Below are 26,019 nucleotides of genomic sequence, written 5' to 3' on the forward strand. Positions count from 1 at the left end.
ACTTCCGAACAAGGTGACCAAGTTGTTCAAAGTCCAGTGGATGAATCAATCAGTGGAGGAGGCCACTTGGAAAACCTAAGCAGATATGATAAGTCGCTATCCGGAACTGTTTGGTAAGATTTAATTTCAAGGACGAAATTTATTTAAGTGGGGGAGAAACTGTAGAGCCCGAAAATCAGTACACGTAAAACCCATGCATGTATTTAAATTGTTAAATTAATTATTTAAGTTTAAATTGATTTTAGAGATGTTTGATTTATGAAATTGCATTATTTTAATTATTTATTTTTTTAAGATGCACGTTAAAATATTTTCTTGAGTTTTATGTTTCAGGCGAATATTCGATTCGGGATCGGGAAAAGAGACCGGTAACGATTTAAGCGATAAAAAAATGTGGTATTTTATTTAAAGTCAAAAATTTTATATTTAAATGATTTATGAAGTTTTTAGCATTTTAAAATTTAATTTAATTTTTTTAGATGATTTTAAGTTTTAAACTTTTAAATTTTATCAATTGTGTATTTTATTTTAATTTTTGGATTTTTGTAAAGTAATAATGAGTTAGTTAATTAATTAGATTGCTAACTAGTCAATTAAGCAAAATTTTTCCTAACTATAACACACCCACACGTTTTACTCACCTTGTGGCTTAATACACACCACACACACATTCAAGTACACACACACACACCCCTTCACTATAAACAACACACACACGTTTCTTTTGTTGGAGAAGCCAAGGGTTTTTGAGGCGATTTCTTTTCCGCAGCCACCATCCCCTTTCCCTACGAATTATAAGCAGATTTTCGGTCATTTTTCTTCAAGAAATCGTGCAGCAGACGTCAACCGATCGTTTTCCCCCGTATTCCACCCACCGGTATTCGTCGTCTTCAATCGTTTCAAGACCAAAGGCATGTATAATCTTTCGTTTTATGCATCGATCTCGTCATAGTAGATATTTTGATGTATGTTATGCGTAAAAGTTTAATTATTATGAGTAAAGTTTGAGCGATTATGCATTGAATCGATTTCTGAAGTATTTTAGATCTCAAAAAGGCGTTTTGCTGTCATTTCGGTTCCTGTGTAATTTTTCGGTTTGTTTTCTGAAAATATTGTCAACATATAAAACGTAGAAATTTTCGATACTTCGATTTGATATAAAATTCGTAATTTTCGGACAAGAAACGAGTGAGTTATGGTTATTTTCGTGTGACTGCTCAAACCTTTGATCTTATGAAAATGATGTTCATCATGTTCTTGAAGTTATTTGTTGCAGGATTCGTTGGGTATCGCCGGGCTTGTGCTACTACATTTAGATATGTTATGAGATGTGTTTAGATGTTATTTGGTGGTTCGTTTGTGTCGGAATTGGCTTGGGATGTAATAGAAGTTGTAGGAAGCGAAACGATGTCGAATTATGGGTTATTGTTGTATTGAAGTTTCTTGTCGATGTTTGGGGACGTTTGAGGGTTTGTACGGGTTTGAATCAACGAAATAACATCCTAGGATGAGTCTCGAGGTGTTGGTTCATGTTTCTTAGGCTTGGGTTGGAAGAATGAATCATTAAATTCGTGAATTTTCGTGAATTTCCATGTACAGAGGCTACTCGGACCCTTTCCCGGACCTCGACATGGAGTCCGTGTCCTTTTTCCTTCAAAATTACGAAATTTTCGTGCCTACCCGGACCCCTACACGGGGTCCGTGTACCCCCCTCTAAAAATAAAATAAAAATTTTAAAAAAAATTTTTTGTTTTTTTTTTTTAGATTTGCTTCGTGGTTCTATATCATGGTTTAGTACGATGATTAAAATTTTTATATGTAAAAATATAGGATTTTGTTTTGGGTTCTATATCATGGCTTGGTAAGATTATTACTACACGAGGTCAAGTCCCGAGAGATTTAGAATGTCATAAGCTATTTATTTACTTCGGTGGTGAGCACGAGTACCTACGTCTAAGCTATGAAAGATAAGTGTCCGAACTCTTGTTAGTACGTGGAAGAGTGGCCCAAGCGAGATCCAACGAATCCCTCAACACCAAGTAAGTATGTTCGACGTACAAAAGAAAATATTTTAAGTTTTTGAGGTATGCTAAATGTCTTGTGACCAAATTATGAATGGGTTTGGAAGTCGGTGAACGTGGCCGATGACCTTCTCCACCCATGTTAAAGCATGAACGGGTTTAGATCAGGATTGGGAAGCGTTAAAGCATGAACGGGAATCTCATGTATGTGGCAGTGGATCTTCCCTGCCGGCCCAGTACTGTAGTTTAGTCTGATCAGGCGAATTTATGTATGGGTCACTTGCTTTGAAATATGCCTCTACTCAAAATGATGAAGTTTATGTATGTTCAAGTATGTACAAGTATGTAAGCATGTTTAAGAAAAGTCTTATGATGATGGCACGTCTATGTTTATATACGTATGTACAAGTTTCAAGGATGTTACTTTCTGGCTTTAAGTATGCAAGTTCAAGTTTCAAGTAAGTACGCTCTATTTTAAAGATGCATGTGGTTTTATTACTTATTACTTGTTATTTTCAGTTTTTTCATGTTGAGTCTTTAGACTCACTAGACTTGATCGTTGCAGGTAAGGATGACTTTGAGGAGACGAGGGGTGGGGACCAATGAGCTGGCTTGGACTGAGCAGGAGGCTAAACCCGAGTAACGCCCATGTTTTTATGAATACTTTTATGCATGTTGTTTCAAATACTATGATTTTTATGAAGTGTTTATGATGTTTAAACAATTATTACTTTTGGCAAATTTGGTTGTGGTTGTTTTTATTGCAAATGTTTTAGACGAGGGGTGAGGATCAGTGAGCTGGCTTGGACTGAGCGGGAGGCTAAATCCGAGGACCGCCCATGTTTTAAGATTTTATGCATGTTCAATTATTATGATTTTAAGGAGTGGTGTTTTCAATGTTTTAAACGTTTACTTATCGCAACTTGTTGGTAGTTGTTTTATTATAAATATTTTAGACGAGCAATTATTTATTAACGAAGTTTGATATTTCTACTTATTTAAGAAAATTTTTATTTTTCCGCAAATTTAAAGTAGTTAAATAGTACGGTTCGTTACAGTAAATGTGTTCTTCGACTCATTTATGGCACAAATCTTGATGTTAAATCGTTCTGGAAGGGATCTCAGTACCTTGCTGACAAGCCTTCATTAGACAAAGGATCTCCGAGACTAAAAGCTTCATTAGCTATGTCCCGAAGTCTTCGATCATATTCAACAACGGTCTCATTTTCTTCCATCCTAAGGCTTTCAAATTTGGAGGTCAGCATCCTCAGTTTATATATATGAACACTTTTTGTTCCTTCACACTGTCTTTGGAGAATGTCCCAAGCATCTTTGGCAGATGTGTAATTTGTGATAAGGCTGAACATGTTGACAACAACACAGGTAAATATGGCATTGAATGTCTTTGGAAATTTGATGTCTGAACCTCATCATTAGACCATGCACTCTCAGGTTTAACTCGGCTGTCACCATCAGCATCAACAATTCTAGGTGGTGACCAACCGTCTAGAACCCGTTTCCAAGCTCTTTCTTAGATGGATTTTATGTACATTCTCATCTTGAATTTCCAAAATACATAATTCGATCCATTCAAGATCGGTGGTCTAAAGGCAGAACTTGAAGCCAATGCGTCCATTGAGCTAAAGAAGAATTTCATGTAAAAGCAGTAAACCAGAATCAATCACTTAGTATATCAAGAGTTGGCTTTGATACAACTTGAAAGGGCGTTGTTGATCACAAACGAACAGGAAAATAAATTAAATTATGTGTATCAAGAGTTAGTGTTATGGCACAGTGTTGTCAAACCAAGCACACAACATGCAACGAAAGTTAATTATAAACACACATATAATATTAATAAATAAAGGACATGTTTACATTATGTACATGTATAAATACTTGTACATATTTGTACAATGACTCATGACAAAAATTACTAGAAAAATATGCAAATCGTTTACACAAAAGAATATTAGTGAAAATAACAAAATCAAATTTCTTAAAACCCCAAAGAATTAGAATGCATCAAAATAAACCAAACCAAAAACTAGATCCATAAACCGAAGTTACTTGAACAAATAAAAGAACAATCTTTGATCAACACTCTGTGTCAATATTGTTCTTCAAGTGTCTTCAACACCAATCAGCAACACGGAATAAACGTGAATCAATCAATCAAATTCTTCAACATGAAAATTATCTTCTATGCATTCTTTACAAAAGTCTGTTGTCCAAACCCCACAAAAAGCCATAAAAAGCACGCTTCCACGGCTGTAAGGCGCTCCATATTTATATCCAATACTTGGCCTAAAAACAATTTCATAAAAGAGTCATAGAAAATATGAAAACAAGATTTTAGTTAGAGATAAAATATCTTAAAAATAAATACAATATTAAAAACAAATACTCTAATATCTAGAAATAAATTAAACAATATCTTATAATCTAGGAAAACAAAGTCTTAAATTGATAATATCAATTTAATAAAAAAATAAAATATTATTTTAAGTGCTCTTACATGTGGTTAAAATGTAAAAGTTTTCTTTTAGCATCGAACAAATTAATATTCAAAAGGCGATTGGACGCCCCTATCGGCCTTTACTTGCTCAATAATGTGGGAATGTTGCCCACGTAGTAAGGGTAATAGCCTGTTTCGAAATTAAGTTTGGGCTGGGCATTGACGTGGGCTACTCGAATACAACTTCCTATTTCCTGAATATATCTATCATATGTTATTAAATTTGAGATCCTTAGAGTAACTATTTTAGAGGACACAAAAATATTTAGTTCTTTAATTACTCTTCTTATCCTACTAAAAACCTAAGTAACTCCATATTTTACATAAAAAAAATCTAAACAAAACTTTCTTTTTAAACCGAACAAATCTTGTAAATTTAAAATAATTTTGTGTTAATTGTTTAATATTATTTGATCAAATTAAAAAAAATAATAATAAAACATGCAATGCGTGTACATCTTTTACTAATTTTTCAGAAAATAGGTTAAAATACTCAAGCGGCTACAAAGACTTTTTCGAAATTTTATAGCAAGCAATTGAAAGATAATTGAAAGAATAAAACATATCAAGTATAATGCATAATTGTACATTATCACTTGAATGTTATTAGGGTTTCTGTTTCGGTTGCAAAACATGGTTGATCAGATATACTTTTTTATTAATTTTTAAAATGAATAAATTTATTTATTGTTGTTCTATGTTGATATTGACTTGAAGCCCAGTATGAATCTAAAATTATATTGAACTAACTGAAGTTACTGAACCATGGACCTACATACAATTAGAGATTGATTCACCTTTCACACCGCATAACAACCTCACGATAGATAAGAACGGTATTTCAGAAATTCAGCAAACAAATGTTCAATATGCTAGGAAAGGAAATTGAATTGTAATTTTCAACTACATAAACAGAAAAAGAAACCATAATAAAGTAGATATTAATTATAGACAATTATTTCTCTTTGGTGTAGAGCCTCACCGCAAAGGCCAATCCCAATAATAAGAGAGGCACAAGGAACTGCAAGATCTTAATCACAAACTCTGGAGTCTTGTCCGGATTGTATTTGGATTCTTGTGGAAGAATGTAGGTGCGCTTCCGAGGAACAGTTGACATGTCTATCACCCCAATGACATATTTGTGCATCATTTCCCTCGCAGAATCGCTGTGGCCAACGTCTTCAAAGTCATCTGTAGCATCTTTTCCTGCAAGTTGCCAACAAATTCAGGCGTCAAATCTTTAGCACGAGCCCGCATTTATGCACGTTTATCCATCATCAAAATGAAATGGTATAGAAAAGAGGAATCCAGTTTAGGATCATTCCACATTACCAGTTGCTGACAGCAAAACTTCATCACCACCAGGATGATCTTCCATGAATGATGTTACATCATAAACCTGACAAATAACCAACATTATGCGAAACGGGAAGCTTGAGAGGGGGGGTGGGGGAGCATCCAACAAGAAAGTCCTGATAAATGGCAAACAAAACACATAGAAGAAAATCATCAACAACAATAGGGTTCAAGTTACCAGGATTGTACAGTTTTCCGTTCCTGTATCCTATATACTTTATGCATGAACATCATTTAAGATTCAATATTCAAGAGTTTAGGTGAATCTGATAATTATGAAAACAGAGAGACCACTTGAACTGCACTCTCAATTGCTGGCTTGTTAGGCCATAAGCGCAGAAAAAGACATACCATGAAATACTAGCCTTCTAGGTAGGGCGCTCAAGTTTATAAGCCACTTTATAATCATTTGTGGACTCTGGGAGATGCAAAATATTGTCCACACTTAAAGAAATCAACATTCATGACATCCTAGTCTGAATGACTTCCGACAGACTGTGAATACCCAATACAAGGACCTTAATCTATCATGTAATATGAATATAGAATAAATTATCATCCACACTAACTCAATTGTCGCCTTTTTCGAGCTCGTTCTTTAGGTCGCATTGATTCTTAACTAAAACACCGAGGTTCGACCATAGCTCAATAGAAAAGAGTACCAAATCCAAAAGAGTACCGATTTCCCCACCTCAAATCTGAGTCCGACCACACTCTCGCATACGATAAACATACATAGAGATCGAGAAAAATCCTCATAGAAATAACACAAATCCGATTCTCTCTCAAAGAATCCAACCTTTCCATTTATAATAATCCAGCAATCCTTATGCTTGTTATGCCCCGCAACCTCCTCAAATAAGTGAACTTTCGGATCGGGCGCCATTTCCCTTCCTGCGTAAAGAAGAGCAAAATTAAGCAAAAAACTGCGTATAAAAGACAAATTAACCAACAGCAACACAAAATTTGAAGCAACTGTGTACAGTAGATGTTCTAAGGAAATCAATAAAATTTCTATCGCCGATTCTTTGACCACACAAGCGTTCGCGCAAATAGGAAGAAAGAAATTACCGTGTGAGTAGATGACTATATATATATATATTTTTGAGAATAGGATAGAAACTGATTTGGGTGTGTCAAATTATGTTCTCTCAATTTTTCCCAAATCTATAACGTAGAATTCACTGTCTGGGTTTAACAGTAGTATTAACTAGCATACTTTGCAGACAATAAAGTTTTTTTTCCTAATTAATTTAATTTATATTTAAATAAAAATTATATCGTAATTTTGAAAAATAGCGAGAGACTAAATTATATTTTTAGATAATAAGATATAAAAAAAGAGAAAATAAAATCAGTAAAATGTGTTTGGTGAAGGTTAAATTTGAAACCTCTCTTCTGCAAAATTTTCGCATTAGAAATTTGACACTTTATTAATGCTAGCAACCGAGATACATATGTTACGTAATGTTGGATATTTGACATGTCGTTTAATCAATTTATATATTGAATGTTGAATATCTTAAATTTCATATGAATATTATAATATTGATACCCCCATTAGAATCCGGGTCAGCATTAACCCGGTTTGTAACTTGGATAGCCAAGATTATGACCCATGTGTATGATAGGTTTCTTAAAGACCCGGGCAATTCTTCTCTTCCCGGGCATTTTGGCTTTACCCGAGCTCTTTGCCAAACAGCTCGGGCCCTCACGGAGCCATCCGGGCGCTTCTCGCCTTCTCGGGAAGAGTTCCCAGGTACATAACCACTTGGGCAACCTCGAGAACTAGATTACCTCGAGAAATGAACCATAGTCAAGTGTGATTGATACAGGCAATCCAATCTGTCAGAACAACTTGGGTTTGGAGTGTCCGAGAAGTCATCAGAAGCTAGTTTGGTAAACCGACTTAGTAGATGGCACGGAAATCGAGGTAACTACCCATTCCTCTACTATAAATAGCAGGTATGAATATCATTTAAAGTATTCTGAAATCTTTGAACTCTGAGCATTATACATATTTTCTCTCAAATATTGCTTGTGTTCATCTTAAACCTGCTGACTTTAGCATCGGAGTGGCCACGTCGGACACCCCTCCGGCGCCCATTCACGAGTTACTTTCTTGTTTGCAGGTGTTAATCTCAGCCATTATCTTCACTCAAATTTCCCAAACACTATAAATTGTTGGTTTGATCCGTTGGAGCTCCTTACCCGGCTCATCCATTTCAACGAGATCGCATCATTGGTGTGAAGAGCCTAAAACACATTTCTTGAAATTTGCGGAAAATTAAAAATTTTCTTTTTAAAAGAACTTAAATGGCCTCATTCATAAAATCACTGGGGAATCAAGTTCAATGTTTCAAAATATTGCAGCGGAAGAAAATTACAGTTTTGCCAACAACAACGATTTAAAAATATCCAACGACTGATAAAATTTTTTGCGGAAAAAAAATAACAACTGCTGCTCTGAGGTCCTCGGGTGCCACTACTGCCGACCCAAGCTGGCTCACTGGTCCCCGCCCTCGGCCCTGGCCTCATCAGTACCTACAACAATCAAGTCTAGTGAGCCTAAAGACTCAGCATGCATATATCGCAGGTAACGAGTAAAAATCTGAATTTAAAATATGCATGTGTTATCATATCCTGTCCTGAGGCATACTGAAAATAATCTGTACTAAGCAATTATAATACGTGCATAACTGAACTGGAAATTACTGTAAAATATTTGCTCCTTGGAGCCTGTACTGAAATATCTGGTAAAATTTTCTGTTGCGATTATGTTTTACGCCTGTGGCCACTGCACTAAGCTGAACTGATCGGTAACTGGCTACCGGGGAGGCTGAAACTGAACTGAGCTGGCCGGTCACTGGCGACCGGGTGGTACCATACTTAACTGATCGGTCACTGGCGACCGTATAAAATAACACTCCCACATAGTGAATGAACCACAAGCCATATCGCATAAATCTCAAAAATAATCATTTTCTATTTAATGCACGTAAAATAATTAACTGGCATAATGAAAAATCCTGTAATTTTACCAACTGATTGGATTGGATCGTTCCCAGGCTCGCTGCAACCTAACTGTGCCATGAAAAATATGCAATAGCTTAAACTTGACCAACTACGCAATTTACGTTCAAAAGATGCGACTATGACGCCTAATGACTTCGCATTTAATCATGACTCCGAGCCAACTTGAACCGACACTGAACCGACATATAGTCATGATTAAAATACGCTGAAAAATCATAAATAATGCTCCTAAAATGATAGGGTCGAAATCTAGGTGGAATGGAGGCCAAAACACGAAACGCTCTTTCGAGAGTCAATTTGGCACATTGCACCGTAAATTCTCGTACGACCTCAAAAATGATCCAAATGACAAACGGTCGAAAACATGACCTTCCTAACTCAATGAGGCACTGTCCAGTCCAAGGCCATGGGCTAAAAGCCAACCAAGAACTCGAACGAGCCTCTGAACCGACACAGCAACTTGCTGTAATTTCCAGCAGCTGCGCAACTACAAGACTTGCATTGGTTTCGAGACTATAGGCCATTAGGGGCGTGAACCACCGACCAGAGACTCTTACCAACATCCCAAGAAATGATTTGAACCATGGCTAAGGGCCCTAGGCCAGCCACAATCCGCATCACACCATAACTCAACCGAAGGGTCCAACCGAGAGCAACGTGCATGCGTGTGTAGTGTTTATGCTATGATCGATGTCTCGTGTCGTTCCAATGGCCATTTGATTGACCATGGCACGATCTAGACATCTAGGAGCATGATATGAACCGTGGCTAAGGGCTATAGGCCAACCAAGATCCATACCAAGCAAACACAAACCGAAACCAAAAGCTGTCCAACCGAAGTAGCCGAAGGGGTATAGGGGCTGTTGTGATGTTTTTATTAAAAACCGATGAACCATGGACCAAGCCACCAAAAGGACAACTTAGTCACGTCTTAGAATTGCTAGGGAAGTGATCCAACCATGGCTATAGGCCCTTGGGGCAGCCAAGATCAGATCCTTCCTCCATGACAAGAAACTGAATTTTTCGAACAACATTTCTGCACCTATGGGGAGGTTGCTGTCATTCTGAATTTCCAGCAAGCATGGGGCTGGTTTGAATGGACCAACATGGTCCTAATGCATCCTACTACATGTATACAAGCCGCCTTGGGAGCCTGGAGTCGATCCAATACCTGAAACTCACAAACCAAAAGAAACCGTGAAGCTTGCCAAGGAATTCGAAAATTCTGCATGTGTGGTTTCAAAATGTTTTGACATGGATCTCGATTTTTACTTGAATAAACATGATCATGTACTGAAAAATAAATGATAATATGACTTGATTGAGGTTTAGAAAAAATCTAGACATGCCTGGTTTCGTTTCGAAAGAAAACGAACGAAACAACGACGACGCGGCACGGAGGAGGTGGAGCGCTTCTCTTTTCTACCTTACCTTGCTCTCGATTTTTCTCTCTTCTTTTTGGCTAGGTACCTCACGATTTTTCTACTGAAAATGAGTGTGAATTCACTCTGAATTTTCGAAAAGGAGAGGGGGGGAAAATTGGTTATGAGGGGTGAGGAGAAGGGTGCACAATATAAGGAAGAATCAAGACCAAGTCCACTCCCCTTTGAATTTTAAATTTTGAATTGATATCAAATGAGTTGGTGGATGCTTCTAGGAGGTAGTGGCCGAAATTTTGCTTATTTTCTAGTGTAGGATATGTCCATTAATTAATTAAATTGTGCTCCCAAAAATCCTAGAATTATCCTACTAATTACATGCAAAGAATTGGTCAAAGTTGATGAGTTGGAAAATGAATCTTCTAGCACTAAGGGTGGCCGAAAAATGCATGATAAAATAAAGGGAAATGTTGATTATCTAGTCAACTAATAATCTTTGAAAGCCTTACTAATCCTTTAAATAATTTTAGTGAGCTAACCCCTTAATTAAATAACTTAAATGAGTTCATTTCTTAATCACCTCAAATAATTAAATTAAATCCTCAAACCTCCCTTTCTAACTTAAATGAACTTGGTTGCTAGCTAAATTAACTTCTGGAAATATTTCTCGAATCTTAAATTCTATCTCAAAACTCCAACTCCGGTCCGGCCTCACTGAAATAACTGAAATGCTAAAAATAAAACTACTGAACTGAAATAATAAAATAACTAACTTCAAACAATTGCATTTAAAATAATCATGCAATGAAGTCAATTAAATTTAAAAATCTAGAATTATGCATGGCTTATACGTCTACTGACTTACGGGTTCTACAATCCTTCCCCCCTTAAATAAATTTCGTCCTCGAAATTAGAACTCACCGAATAACTCAGGGTATCGACTTCTCATCTCCGGCTCAGACTCCCACGTAGCTTCCTCCTCTGAATGGTTGAGCCATTTGACTTTGACTCGCTTAACCAACTTGTTCCGAAGTTTCTTCTCCTGTCTGTCTAGGATCTGCACGGGTCTCTCCTCATAAGATAAGTTCGAAGTAAGCTGCAACGGCTCGAAATTCAGCACATGCGAAGGATTTGCCATATACTTCCTCAGCATGGAGACGTGAAAGACATTGTGTACTCCGGCCAGATTCGGCGGAAGAGCCACACGATACGCTAGCGTCCCAACTCTGTCGAGGATCTCAAACGGTCCAATGAATCTCGGACTGAGCTTCCCTTTCTTGCCAAATCTCATGACACCCTTCATAGGTGCCACTTTCACGAAGACATGATCGCCCACTGCAAACTCTAACTCTCTCCTCCGCTGATCGGCATAACTCTTCTGTCGACTCTGAGTAGTCCTCATTCTATCACGGATCTTGACTACTACGTCTGCTGCCTGCTGAACAATCTCTGGACCCAACTCTGCTCTCTCTCCTACTTCATCCCAATGAACAGGAGATCTACACTTGCGGCCATACAGCGCTTCATACGGAGCCATACCTATAGACGACTGGAAACTGTTGTTATAGGTGAACTCTACCAATGGTAAGTTCGACTCCCAACTCCCAGAGAAATCAATGACGTAAGCACGGAGAAGATCCTCTAAGATCTGAATAACTCGCTCCGAACTCAAAAGTTGAGTTTATTAAAAATTAAATTAAAAATAGTGGGAAGTATGTTTAATAGGCTTGTAGGAGTACAAGTCCAACATACTAAATAATTAAAGTTCTTAATGGACTTTGATTTATTAATTAAACTAGTTGGACTAGCCCAATTGATTAATCAATCCCATTAATGTTAATTATGGTCATGAAAATTACTTTTAAAAAGGGAGTTTGACCTAAAAAGGTATTGGAACTTTTCAAGTTCGCAATCTTGATTTTGATGTTAACAAAACTTGTTATTGTATTTCTAACTTATTTACTCAAGTGTAATGTTGCAAACACAAGAAGCAAGCTGAAACTGAATTTTGCACAAACTGAATTTCTGGCGAGCTTCGGTATTTTGATGATATCTCTCAACTGGATTATCCAAATGACAATCCGCCAACTGGACTGATTAGAAAACTCAATTTAGAACAAATCGTATATCACGTCAGTTGGGAAAAATCGGATGTTATAATGGTCTTAATGATTGCTCAATTACCGAACTGATCAAACGAAAACAGCAATCAGTTGAGTTTGAGCAGCTGCGGTATTTTGGTCATATCTCTCAGCTCGGTTATTGAAATGAAGCGATTCAGTATGCGTTGGAAAGATAAGACGATGATCTACAAATCAATTTCAGAAGTCAAAGTCTGAATCAAAGCTTAAGATGCTGATAAATGACGATAAAGTTACTTGTTATGCACAAACTGAAATCAGCTAGGCAGATTTCAGCACACCAGCTGAAACTGAACCAACTGCTGACCAGCTGACCAACCAACTGAACTGAACCAGCTGCTGACCAACTAAAATTGAACCAGACCAGCTGAAGACCAGTTGAACAAGAACAGCTGAACTGAACCAGCTGCAACTGAACCAGACCAACTGAACCAGTTGAACTGATTGACCAGTTGACCAGAGTTGACCAGTCGAGAAAATGTCCAGCAAGACGAATTTGACCGTTGCAATTCCAGAAACAGTACAGAAACTTTCCAACAGTCATATTCCTGTGTCTAACGTAAATATCAGTGTTAGAGCCTATAAATACAACATATTGAAGATCAAACAATAGCTTTTATAGTGTATTCAAAGCATGGGCAGTTAGCATGAAGAAAATAGCTAGTTGAGAGCATAAGCACTTGTGTGAGGATACATTTGAGATATACACTGTAAATGATAAATTCCTCACACACAATCACTCACACATATACAAGAGAGTTGAACTTCAAAGATTAGTTGAGTGAGTCTTGCACAAAGACAATAAACTTGTGTATGTAGTCTTTGCATATGAGACATTAAACAATATGCTGATTGTGAAGTGCTGCCTACAATCTTGAGTGCTAGGAGTTCTAGTTGGGTGCTGTCCTTCCGGAATGGGTTTGTACAAGTAGTTGTATAAATCAAAGTCTTCTAGTGCATCCTTTCCAAGGGGAAGAAGGGGTAACGTAGGAGTGTTTGAAATCTCCAAACATCCATAAACAAATTCGTGTCTATTTGTTTATTGCATTTGCTTATCATTTTCACTGTTTTTAAAGATGCATTGTTGAAGCATTTTATGTGTTCTTCAAATATCAAAATATTGTATACCAAGTGTTTGATAAAATGCTTCAACTGAATATTTTTTACTCATTCAACTTGCATATATTTTAAATGATTTACAAAATATTTATTCGGTTTCTACGAAGGATTATTTCGAGTATTTTCCGCTTGGTTTGAACACCAAACTCGATTTAATTCATCGGTGTTCAATATTTCAAGAACCTAGCTATTTTAGCTCAACGATTACCCCCCTAATCGATCCTAACAATTGGTATCAGAGCGGGTGTTCTTGAAAGAACATTGAAACTGATTTTGATGTTTAAAATTCGAAAATTTCAGATTTTTTACACATATATATGCAAAACTGAATTTTCGCGCAGCTTGCAGCGACTGTAGGAAAAATGGCATATCTCCTTGCTCGAGTGTCCAAATGACGAACTGCTTTTTGCGTTGCAAACTAGACTCATAGAGGTTTACAGCGGTATAAAATTTGCAGCCTAATTATGCACAAAAAAGAGTTTACTCGTTGAAGGCAGAGCATATATGCTGCAGCAGAAAATGAGCCATGGAGAAAATTGGTTAGTTATCCTTCTTCTTTTATAATTTTCAAAATTTCAAAAATATAGGGGGAGAACTCATTGTAATTTTAATGGAGTTATTATTTTAAAATATTGAGGGGGAGAAAATTTTGTTTAAAATGTTTGGAAAATATGACTTTTTGATTCACACAAAAAGGGGGAGAAATATGTTAGTTGAGTTGATTGTTTATCCAAGTTTTGTGATCATCAAAAAAGGGGAGATTGTTGGAACTTTTCAAGTTCTCAATCTTGATTTTGATGTTAACAAAACTTGTTATTGTGTTTCTAACATATTTACTCAAGTGTGAAGTTGCAAACACAAGAACCAAGCTGAAACTGAATTTTGCACAAACTGAATTTCTGGCGAGCTTCGGTATTTTGATGATATCTCTCAACTGGATTATCCAAATGACAATCCATCAACTGGACTGATTAGAAAACTCAATTTGGAACAAATCGTATTTCACGTTAGTTGGGAAAAATCCGATGTTATCATGGTCTAACTGATCGCTCAATTACCGAACTGATCACACGAAAACAGCAATCAGTTGAGTTTGAGCAGCTGCGGTATATTGGTCATATCTCTGAGCTCGGTTATCGAAATGAAGCGATTCAGTATGCCTTGGAAAGATAAGACAATGATCTACAAATCATCTTTAGAAGTCAAAGTCTGACTCAAAGCTTAAGATGCTGATAAATGACGATGAATTTACTGGTTCTGCACAAACTGAAATCAGCTAGGCTGATTTCAACACACCAGCTGAAACTGAACCAACTGAACCAACTGCTGACCAGCTGACCAACCAACTGAACTGAACCAGCTGCTGACCAACTGAAACTGAACCAGACCAGCTGAAGACCAGTTGAACCAGACTAGCTGAACTGAACCAGCTGAAACTGAACCAGACCTGCTGAACCAGTCTAACTGAACCAGTTGAACTGAACCAGACCAACTGAACCAGTTGAACTGATTGACAAGTTGACCAGAGTTGACCAGTTGGCCAGAGTTGACCAGTCGAAAAAATGTCCAGCAAGACGAATTTGACCGTTGCAATTCCAGAAACAGTACAGAAACTTTCCAACGGTCATATTCCTGTGTCTAACGTAAATATCAGTGTTGGAGCCTATAAATACAACATATTGAAAATCAAACAATAGCTTTTGAAGTGGATTCAAAGCATGGGCAGTTAGCATGAAGATATCAGCTAGTTGAGCGCACAAGCCCTTGTGTGAGGATACAATTGATATATACACTGTAAATGATAAATTCCTCACACACAATCACTCACACATATACAAGAGAGTTGAACTTCAAAGATTAGTTGAGTGAGTCTTGCACAAAGACAATAAACTTGTATATGTAGTCTTTGCATATGAGACATTAAACAATATGCTGATTGTGAGGTGCTTCCTACAATCTTGAGTGCTAGGAGTTCTAGTTGGGTGCTGCCCTTCCGGAATGGGTTTGTACAAGTAGTTGTATAAATCAAAGTCTTCTAGTGGATCCTTCCCAAGGGGAAGAAGGGGTGACGTAGGAGTGTTTGAAATCTCCGAACATCCATAAAAAAATTCGTTTCTATTTGTTTATTGCATTTGCTTATCATTTTCACTGTTTTTAAAGATGCATTGTTGAAGCATTTTATGTGTTCTTCAAATATCAAAATATTGTATACCAAGTGTTTGATAAAATGCTTCAACTGAATATTTTTTACTCATTTAACTTGCATATATTTTAAATGATTTACAAAATATTTATTCGGTTTCTACGAAGGATTATTTCGAGTATTTTCCGCTTGGTTTGAACACCAAACTCGATTTAATTCATCGGTGTTCAATATTTTAAGAACCTAGCTATTTTAGCTCAACGATTACCCCCCTAATCGATCCTAACAATTGGTATCAGAGCGGGTGTTCTTGAAAGAACATTGAAACTGATTTTGATGTTTAAAATTCGAAAATTTCAGATTTTTTACACATATATATGCAAAACTGAATTTTCGCGCAGCTTGCAGCGACTGTAGGAAAAATGGCATATCTCCTTGCTCGAGTGTCCAAATGACGAACTGCTTTTTGCGTTGCAAACTAGACTCATAGAGGTTTACAGCGGTATAAAATTTGCAGCCTAATTATGCCCAAAAAAGAGTTTACTCGTTGAAGGCAGAGCATATATGCTGCAGCAGAAAATGAGCCATGGAGAAAATTGGTTAGTTATCCTTCTTCTTTTATAATTTTCAAAATTTCAAAAATATAGGGGGAGAACTCATTGTAATTTTAATGGAGTTATTATTTTAAAATATTGAGGGGGAGAAAATTTTGTTTAAAATGTTTGGAAAATATGACTTTTTGATTCACACAAAAAGGGGGAGAAATATGTTAGTTGAGTTGATTGTTTATCCAAGTTTTGTGATCATCAAAAAAGGGGAGATTGTTGGAACTTTTCAAGTTCTCAATCTTGATTTTGATGTTAACAAAATTTGTTATTGTGTTTCTAACATATTTACTCAAGTGTGAAGTTGCAAACACAAGAACCAAGCTGAAACTGAATTTTGCACAAACTGAATTTCTGGCGAGCTTCGGTATTTTGATGATATCTCTCAACTGGATTATCCAAATGACAATCCATCAACTGGACTGATTAGAAAACTCAATTTGGAACAAATCGTATTTCACGTCAGTTGGGAAAAATCGGATGTTATCATGGTCTAACTGATCGCTCAATTACCGAACTGATCACACGAAAACAGCAATCAGTTGAGTTTGAGCAGCTGCGGTATATTGCTCATATCTCTGAGCTCGGTTATCGAAATGAAGCGATTCAGTATGCCTTGGAAAGATAAGACAATGATCTACAAATCATCTTTAGAAGTCAAAGTCTGACTCAAAGCTTAAGATGCTGATAAATGACGATGAATTTACTGGTTCTGCACAAACTGAAATCAGCTAGGCTGATTTCAACACACCAGCTGAAACTGAACCAACTGAACCAACTGCTGACCAGCTGACCAACCAACTGAACTGAACCAGCTGCTGACCAACTGAAACTGAACCAGACCAGCTGAAGACCAGTTGAACCAGACTAGCTGAACTGAACCAGCTGAAACTGAACCAGACCTGCTGAACCAGTCTAACTGAACCAGTTGAACTGAACCAGACCAACTGAACCAGTTGAACTGATTGACCAGTTGACCAGAGTTGACCAGTTGGCCAGAGTTGACCAGTCGAAAAAATGTCCAGCAAGACGAATTTGACCGTTGCAATTCCAGAAACAGTACAGAAACTTTCCAACGGTCATATTCCTGTGTCTAACGTAAATATCAGTGTTGGAGCCTATAAATACAACATATTGAAGATCAAACAATAGCTTTTGAAGTGGATTCAAAGCATGGGCAGTTAGCATGAAGATATCAGCTAGTTGAGCGCACAAGCCCTTGTGTGAGGATACAATTGATATATACACTGTAAATGATAAATTCCTCACACACAATCACTCACACATATACAAGAGAGTTGAACTTCAAAGATTAGTTGAGTGAGTCTTGCACAAAGACAATAAACTTGTATATGTAGTCTTTGCATATGAGACATTAAACAATATGCTGATTGTGAGGTGCTTCCTACAATCTTGAGTGCTAGGAGTTCTAGTTGGGTGCTGCCCTTCCGGAATGGGTTTGTACAAGTAGTTGTATAAATCAAAGTCTTCTAGTGGATCCTTCCCAAGGGGAAGAAGGGGTGACGTAGGAGTGTTTGAAATCTCCGAACATCCATAAAAAAATTTGTGTCTATTTGTTTATTGCATTTGCTTATCATTTTCACTGTTTTTAAAGATGCATTGTTGAAGCATTTTATGTGTTCTTCAAATATCAAAATATTGTATACCAAGTGTTTGATAAAATGCTTCAACTTAATATTTTTTACTCATTCAACTTGCATATATTTTAAATGGTTTACAAAATATTTATTCGATTTCTACGAAGGATTATTTCGAGTATTTTCCGCTTGGTTTGAACACCAAACTCGATTTTATTCATCGGTGTTCAATATTTCAAGAACCGAGCTATTTTAGCTCAACGATTACCCCCCTAATCGATCCTAACAAAAGGATATAGCCTCCACTATTCCTATTTGTGATCCACGTGATTGATATAAAAAAAAATCCTCCAAATATTTTTGACCATTTTTTTTCAAGAGAAAAAGATTTGAGTCTTTCTCGAATTTTCGATCTCAACGTAAAATCTCTTATACTTTTCTAGTGCAAATTAGAAGAGGAACAAATCATCTAGTCGTGAACCTAATTAGAAGGAAAGAAAGGATTCTCATCGAAGAAAGTTCGTAGGGATTCATCAAGAGCTAATCCGTTTATACCGGATTAGTTGGAGCCACGTGATTAATTCACAAAGGTATAATTTTCTAACATCCTATGAATGTTTTTGTTAAAATCATACGAGCGCCCAAAGAAAAACATATTTTGATTGTCAAAATAAATAAAATTTTTAAAATTTTCGCTGCGTTTGGGCGTGTAGAAAACCCAGATCCAACAACTGCAACCTCGTCAATCACCCTGTCTAAAGGGTCCTTAGCACGGGCACTCAACCCGTAGGTAATTAGGTTCTCATCTGAGATAAGAACGGAAGAGGAGTACTTCTGCCTCTCCACCAAGTTTTTACTAACAAGGAAGGGCTCCTCGAGTTTATAGGACGGGGGAAGGGTAGGTTGTTGGGGAAGGGATCGAAGAAACCCGGTCAGGCAGGGAAGAGGACCCGGGAGTTGAATATAGAAAAATTTTCCTTTCCATCCCTTTTGAGAGGAAGGGATGTCATCAAGGAATCGGGCATTTAGCCGGGCAGTCAGGGAAAAAGCATTGTCCCCAAGCCGGCAAGAAAAGAAATAGTGGAGAATAAGGGGAGTGATGAGGTAATTATGCATCTTGAAAAGGACATAGGCCGAGGCCATAATCCTGAAGGAATTAGGATGGAATTGATTAACTGGTACGCCGAAAAACTTGGCGACCTCAATATAAAAAGGGTGGACGGAAAATCGGAGACCATTCCAAATTTGGTCCCGAAAGAAGGTGGTATACCCGGTAGGGGGGTTATTAGCCCTATCAGAAGGACCGGACACTAAAATAGAAAAAGAGGAAGGAATAGACCCCAAAGATCGGAGTTCCTCATCCGCCCCCGAGCGCAAAGCACTGCTCATTGAGGCGAACCAAGGAACCCCCGGGATCTCATTAGAAGGATGGTCAGAGACCCGAGCTTTTCCATTACCTTTGTCCTTTCCAGGAGCTCGGGAAGTGCCCGAAGATGAGGGTTTTGAAGAAGAGGGTTTGGTTGGGAGGGATTTTAAGGTTTGGGTAATAGAACGGCGGGGCGGAGACGGAGGGGAGTCAGAGCGCAGTGCGGCGGACTCATCGGAAGGAGATCCTCGCACATTAGCTCCAGAGGTAGAAGAAGTAGAATTGGACATAGCTCGGAAAGATAAACTTACAAGTTTTGAGGAGGAAAGTGAAAAGATCGCCAGAAGTAGGTGGTTAGCGCGAAGGAGCTTCGAGGAAAAATTTTGCAACAGCTTCGCCGAAGATTTGATTTTGAAAGTGGTTTTTGAGAAATAGGGCCGCCAATACTTATAAAGGGAGGGAATCAATCTGCGCCGTTGATTTGAATCAAATCGGACGGTTGATCTAAATCTGGGAAATTGTGCGGGTATATGAAAGGACGCACAATTATTAAAATGTCAGACCTATCGGCTCCTCGAAATGCGAAACGTTCCTGACCGTTGAGTAAAAGGGCACGCGTTATCATGACACCCCTTGGGTTACCCAAGATCTCATCATAGTTCGGGAGGTTTGAGGCCCCGACACCTCATCTTAAGCCCGGGAAGATTGAGATGCCGGCATCTTATTTTATAATCCGGGAGGTTTGAGGCCCCGACATCTTATCGTAAGCCCGGGAGATTCGAGGCCCCGGCATTTTATTCAAAGCCCGGGAGACACGGGGCCCTGGCGCTTCATTTCAAGTTCAGAATACATTAGGTCCGGGCATTGCAATTTCATTTAGCGATGATTATATATTATGCAATTTACATTGATTCATTCACAGAAGAATAAGGAAGCAAAGTACGTCAATAAAAATTTCATTAAAGGAAAAATCGACGAGCTGTTATATTATTCATTATCGAAGCTACAGAAGCTTGCCACACGGTTATCCAATCAGTCAATTCATGAATCCGAAGATTGATGAAGGACTCAGCAGTTAAGATCTTGTCCAGCTGATGATATTCTTGCCATAGCATCGCGTGTAACAGAACCGGATTGGTAGCCAGATCTGTAACTAGATCTACTAAAAAATTTCGCTTATACTTCCTCGCTCTTGCTCTTTGAGTGCAAGTAGTAGCCAAGCCATTCCGGTTTGTGTAATTCAGGTCTTGAATCTTATACCAGTTGGACATGACCTTCACCCATATGAAATCTTCAATCGTCTTCTTTAGTTCCTCCAGATGAGGACACATTTCGTTGGTCACTAGGACGTGTGTGCTGCTGCAAGCAGTGAAATCACTTGAACTCGACATATTGAATTGATGATCACCTTTCATCTCTACCATCTTATTTATAGGCAAGTGGCATTCAATATGGAAGAAGTCGGAAGGTTTCAAACCAATCAAAACGTTTTTCCATTTATTCAGGAAGAGAGTTAATCACAACCGTTGACTTAAACACACGTGGACGATCAGGATGCGCCTCGTAAATTGTACCGAGTAGTCGAAGGGGCGTACACAAGTATCGATGACACGAGATCATTATTACCTCGGAATATGAAACGTTTTTAGGCGGGAATTTAATGCTGATTCGTGCATCATTATGATACCATATCATATCCCGGGAAGTTTGAGACCCCGGCATCTTATTTTGTAGCCCGGGAGGTTTGAGGCCTCGGTACATGATTTAATAACCCGAGAGATGGGAGTTCACAGTATTTTATCTTTGAGCTCGGGGACCATTAAATCATGGCATTTCGGTTGGTTCGTCATCGGTTATTTATCTTCAAATGATTTTATTGGGTCATTTATCAAGAAATAAAAAGACATAAACCAAAGCAACTTTTTATTCATTTGAGGGGATTTTTACGAATTACATTCAAGTAATTTTCCTCAACAGATGCCATCCACTTGACAATCAAGCTCTTTACAGAGCTGCCAGTGAACGCCTTCATAAAGCTATCAGAATTGGCAATGTTCTGCAATATCTTCTTCTCCTTGTAAAGCATTAGCTGGAGGACATAGTCGTCCTCAAAAAGATTTACGGTATTGGAAATGTGCAAGCGTTCCCGATATTTCTCAAGCTTTGCCACCAGCCGAGGAGTGGTAGCTTCTCCACATTCGTATAGGAACTGCAATCCCTGCAACTCCTCCCAGAAATTAAGGATCTTTTGGAAGACTTCATCTTCCAGTTCAACTTTTCGCTTCTCAAAAGCTGCGTTCATGAACTCTGCTGCCATATCGGGAGCCTTCAAATTACTTGAACATGCCATTATTCTTCTCAGATTATAATTTGCTTGTATGATGGGGAAATATGTGACCTATTATATATAGGAAGAGAAAGCCAATTGCAGCCGTTAATCTATGAGCACATGAACGATTATGATGAACTTGGGAAGTTGTATTGGGCAGATGAGAAGACATGTATGGATATCGAGGAGGCAGGCTCATTATTACCTCGGAATACGAACAATTTTCGGCGGTGCCAATACTCATGCATGCGTCATAATGACACTGCTCGGACTTCCTGAGAAGACTAAACGACAAATATGGCTGATCGGGACAGCGAGTCAAGCTCTAGCCCGACTATTTTGGGGATGGGTGGTGATACCCCCATTAGAATCCGGGTCAGCATTAACCCTGTTTGTTACTTGGATAGCCAAGATTATGACCCATGTGTATGATAGGTTTCCTAAAGACCCGGGCAATTCTTCTCTTCCCGGGCATTTTGGCTTTACCCGAGCTCTTTGCCAAACAGCTCGGGCCCTCACGGAGCCATCCGGGTGCTTCTCGCCTTCTCGGGAAGAGTTCCCAGGTACATCACCACTTGGGCAACCTCGAGAACTGCATTACCTCGAGAAATGAACCATACTCAAGTGTGATTGATACATGCAATCCAATCTGTTAGAACAACTTGGGTTTGGAGTGTCCGAGAAGTCATCAGAAGCTAGTTTGGTAAACCGACTTAGTAGATGGCACGGAAATCGAGATAACTACCCATTCCTCTACTATAAATAGCAGGTATGAATCTCATTTAAAGTATTATGAAATCTTTGAACTCTGAGCATTATACATATTTTCTCTCAAATATTGCTTGTGTTCATCTTTAACCTGCTGACTTTAGCATCGGAGTGGCCACGTCGCACACCCCTCCGGCGCCCATTCACGAGTTACTTTCTTGTTTGCAGGTGTTAATCTCAGCAATTATCTTCACTCAAAGTTCCCAAATACTATAAATTGTTGGTTTGATCCGTTGGAGCTCCTTACCCGGCTCATCCATTTCAACGAGATCGCATCAAATTTGATTTAAATTACATAATTAATTTCTAGCGTTCGCATCAATTTATACAATGAATTTTGGATATTATATCTGAATGTTTATGCACTACAACCATACGAAAACATAAAAAATTAAGCAATGATTGAAATTGAAAACCTATATTCAATGTTAGAACTACGGTCTTCGCTTATGTCATACAAATAAAGTATCCGGACTCGTTACAAAAAAAAGGTCGCATGTTACTGATAATGGGAAGACTATGGTCTTCGTATGTGTTCAAGTGGGCTGATTCCGAACGGCACCATTTTTCTATTTTCTTACCAGTAATCAACTTATTAGAAAAGGGAGAAAAAACTCCATTGATGCGGAAGAGAAACTTTTCTTATTATTGAAATCTAATTACAAATTACAGAGGTTATGTATTTATATATACTGCCAAGTGTACTAATGAAACACGTCATCACTTTTCTATCCATTTTTCACACATATATTTAATACACCTCCTCAAGATGAGACATGTATATTATGCACGCCCATCTTGGACAAAAGACTATGGAAGCGAGAAGCCAGCAAAGGTTTGTTGAACAAGTCGGCTAATTGTACCTGTGAGGAAACATGCATGAGTTTGATCAAGCCTGCTTGGACCTTCTCTCGGACGATATGGCAATCAATATCGATGTGCTTAGTGTGCTCATGGAAAACAGGATTAGAAGCAATGTGTATAACATCTTGACTATCACAGATTAACACAGCTGGTCCATCACATATGATGCCAAGATCCTTGATTAAAGATATGATCCACAATATTTCACAAGTGGATGAAGCCATGGAGCGATATTCTGCTTCCGCGGACGATTTATAGACATTATGTTGTTTCTTAGACCTCCATGATACCATGAATTCCCCAAGAAAAACACAGAATCCAGTAACCGACCTTCGTGTGTCCGAGCATGTAGCCCAATCTGCATCAAAAAAGATTCTAAGCTTGAGATCAGAATTGGATTTATACAAAAAACCTTGCCCAACTGTCCCTTTGACGTATTTAAGCACATTCACTGCAGCTTCCATATGAGGAACTCGTGGCTTTGAAACGTACTGGCTCAGCTTATGCACAGCGTAAGCTAAGTCAGGTCGTGTAATTGTGAGATATAACATTCTCCCAATCAAACGCCTATACGAAGCTGGATCGGAAATCAACTCCCCTTCATCTTGAGACAACTTTTGATTAACATCCATAGGTGTGGACCGTGGCTTACACCCGAGAAGTCCAGAATCTGTGAGTAATTTTAGAGCGTAGTTTCGTTGACAGATTGATATCCCTTCTCGTGATCTCGCAACTTCTATACCCAAGAAGTACTTCAAGACTCCCAAATCTTTTAGACGAAATTTATCGTCCCAAAATACTTTCAAATCTGATGCTTCTTGCTCGCAATTAGTTGCTATCACTATATCGTCAACATATACCAAAAATACCAGAAAAAATTTCCTCGAATTATGGTAAAAAGGGAATGATCCGCATGTGATTGTTTGAACCCAATATTCAGCAAGGTAGATGAAAATTTTTCAAACCATTGCCGAGAAGCTTGCTTAAGCCCATAAAGTGACTTGTGCAGTTTGCAAACAGCGCCTTTGGGCAATGTCTCCCCCTCTCTGCAATACCCCGGAGGCAGAGACATATAGACTTCTTTGTGCAAGTCATCGTGAAGGAAAGCATTGTTAACATCAAGTTGAAGTAAGAACCAACCACGAACAGCTGCAATGGCCAACAAGGACCTGACAGAGACTAGTTTGGCAACAGGCGAAAAGGTCATACAACTCTCAGGTAATTTATCCAACCGATGTGGGACAACTAACACACCCCCTTCATGCCCAAGAATGAACATCTGGAGCGTGAAGTTTTCAAATGACCCAATTATGGACAGAACGGGTGACCCAACTATGGGCAGTCCAACATATAACGGTGGAACCTGAGCTATAATACCATGTTAAGATTGGAACTTGGACCTAACTCAACCCCAAAAGCTAGCTCAAGGGGGGAGGATTGTCCAATCCTATATATATAATTCTCAGGTTATTTATCCAACCCATGTGAGACAATTAACACACCCCTCTCACGCCCATGAATGAACATCTGGAGCGTGGAGTTTACAAATGACCCAATTATGGGCAGAACGGATGGCCTAATTATAGGCAATCTAACACATAACAGTGGAACCCTGGCTCTGATACCATGTTAAGAATGGAACTTGGACCTAACTGAAAGGGGATCGGTTACGGTGACCGGAAGCGCAACGGAAGTTTAAAAAATCAAATTTTTTATCAAAATTTTCGGCCACCCCTTATAATATGTAGCAAATATAATAAAACACAAAAATGACAATCATAGTCTGTTTAGAATTTTACCTATCAATCACAAGGATTGATGTATGGCTCCAACTAAGGTGTAAACACCTTAGCTCTTCAATGGTAGAAACTATCTTCAAGCTTCCTTTGAGCACTCCTTGCTCAACTATTAAGCCCACCACCAACTAGGTAGATCCTCTCTTAATTTGCACTAGAAAACTAAGAGGATTTTTCTTTGAGAAGTGAGTGTTTTCTCCAACAATTGAAGAACACAAAAAATGAGAGAAAACTTGAGAGAATTCCCCTCAAAAATTTCTGCCAACACATGAATAATGAGAGGGGGAAGACTTGTCTTGGGTGTGGGAAAAGTTGATCCAAAAAAGTTGCATGCCATGCAATATTTTAATCAAAAGTATTCACACCCCTTCACCTCCCAAGCATGCAAAACCTAGTGGGCTTGTAACATTTACAAAGGGCCCATGGACTTTTTAATTGTCTCAAACATATTTGAGCCCAATTAAACTTTACTTGATTTTACTCAAGCCAACTAGTTAAAAAATTATTTTCAATTGGGCTCTACAAGGCCCAATGTTATTTAATTAATTCAACACTTGAATTAATTTAATTATTTGGACTCTACTAGGCCCACTAGTGTTTTATTAATTCAACACTTGAATTAATTTAATTTAGTCCATAATAATGTTTATGAAAATCACAATTTTCAAATACATTATTTACTTGGTCTATTTTTAATTTAGGAACACATTCATAAATTAAAAATTACATTTCTCTCATAGAAGTCATACTTCTATTTTTCTCAACGCTTACAAACCCATTTATAAGCCGTTCAACACATTGAACTATTTTTACTTCTCAACGGGATCTAGAAAGCTAGTACTTGTGTGGCCCTCAATGGTTCATTGATACAACTAGCCGTGGGTTTACATCTCCATGTGATTCGGACTAAACATGTCCTTATATGAGCATACCCCAATCGCTCCATTCTTACTTATCAACTCCTTGATAACAAGAACGTC

The 26,019-nt window shown here is 38.1% G+C and overlaps 1 protein-coding gene across 3 annotated transcripts; it reads right to left on the minus strand.

Annotated features, from left to right (window-relative positions):
- Positions 1-5,331: 5,331 nt before the first annotated feature.
- LOC142525435 (cytochrome b5-like) lies at positions 5,332-7,023 on the minus strand. Of its 3 annotated transcripts, none has more exons than XM_075629729.1 (4): positions 6,908-7,023; positions 6,695-6,790; positions 5,872-5,938; positions 5,332-5,745 (listed from the first exon to the last, which is right to left on the minus strand). In XM_075629729.1, the coding sequence occupies exons 2-4, from the start codon at positions 6,779-6,781 to the stop codon at positions 5,495-5,497; spliced, it is 405 nt and encodes a 134-aa protein (XP_075485844.1). In that variant the 5' UTR covers positions 6,782-6,790; positions 6,908-7,023; the 3' UTR covers positions 5,332-5,494. The 3 variants fall into 3 exon arrangements, with proteins under 3 accessions (XP_075485844.1, XP_075485843.1, XP_075485845.1); XM_075629728.1 differs by having other exon boundaries at positions 6,695-6,789; positions 6,879-6,969; XM_075629730.1 differs by having other exon boundaries at positions 6,695-6,789; positions 6,917-6,955.
- Between the last annotated feature and the right edge of the window lie 18,996 nt (positions 7,024-26,019).

The sequence above is a fragment of the Primulina tabacum genome, chromosome 14 (assembly GCF_025594145.1).
Source record: "Primulina tabacum isolate GXHZ01 chromosome 14, ASM2559414v2, whole genome shotgun sequence".
NCBI lineage: Eukaryota > Viridiplantae > Streptophyta > Magnoliopsida > Lamiales > Gesneriaceae > Primulina > Primulina tabacum.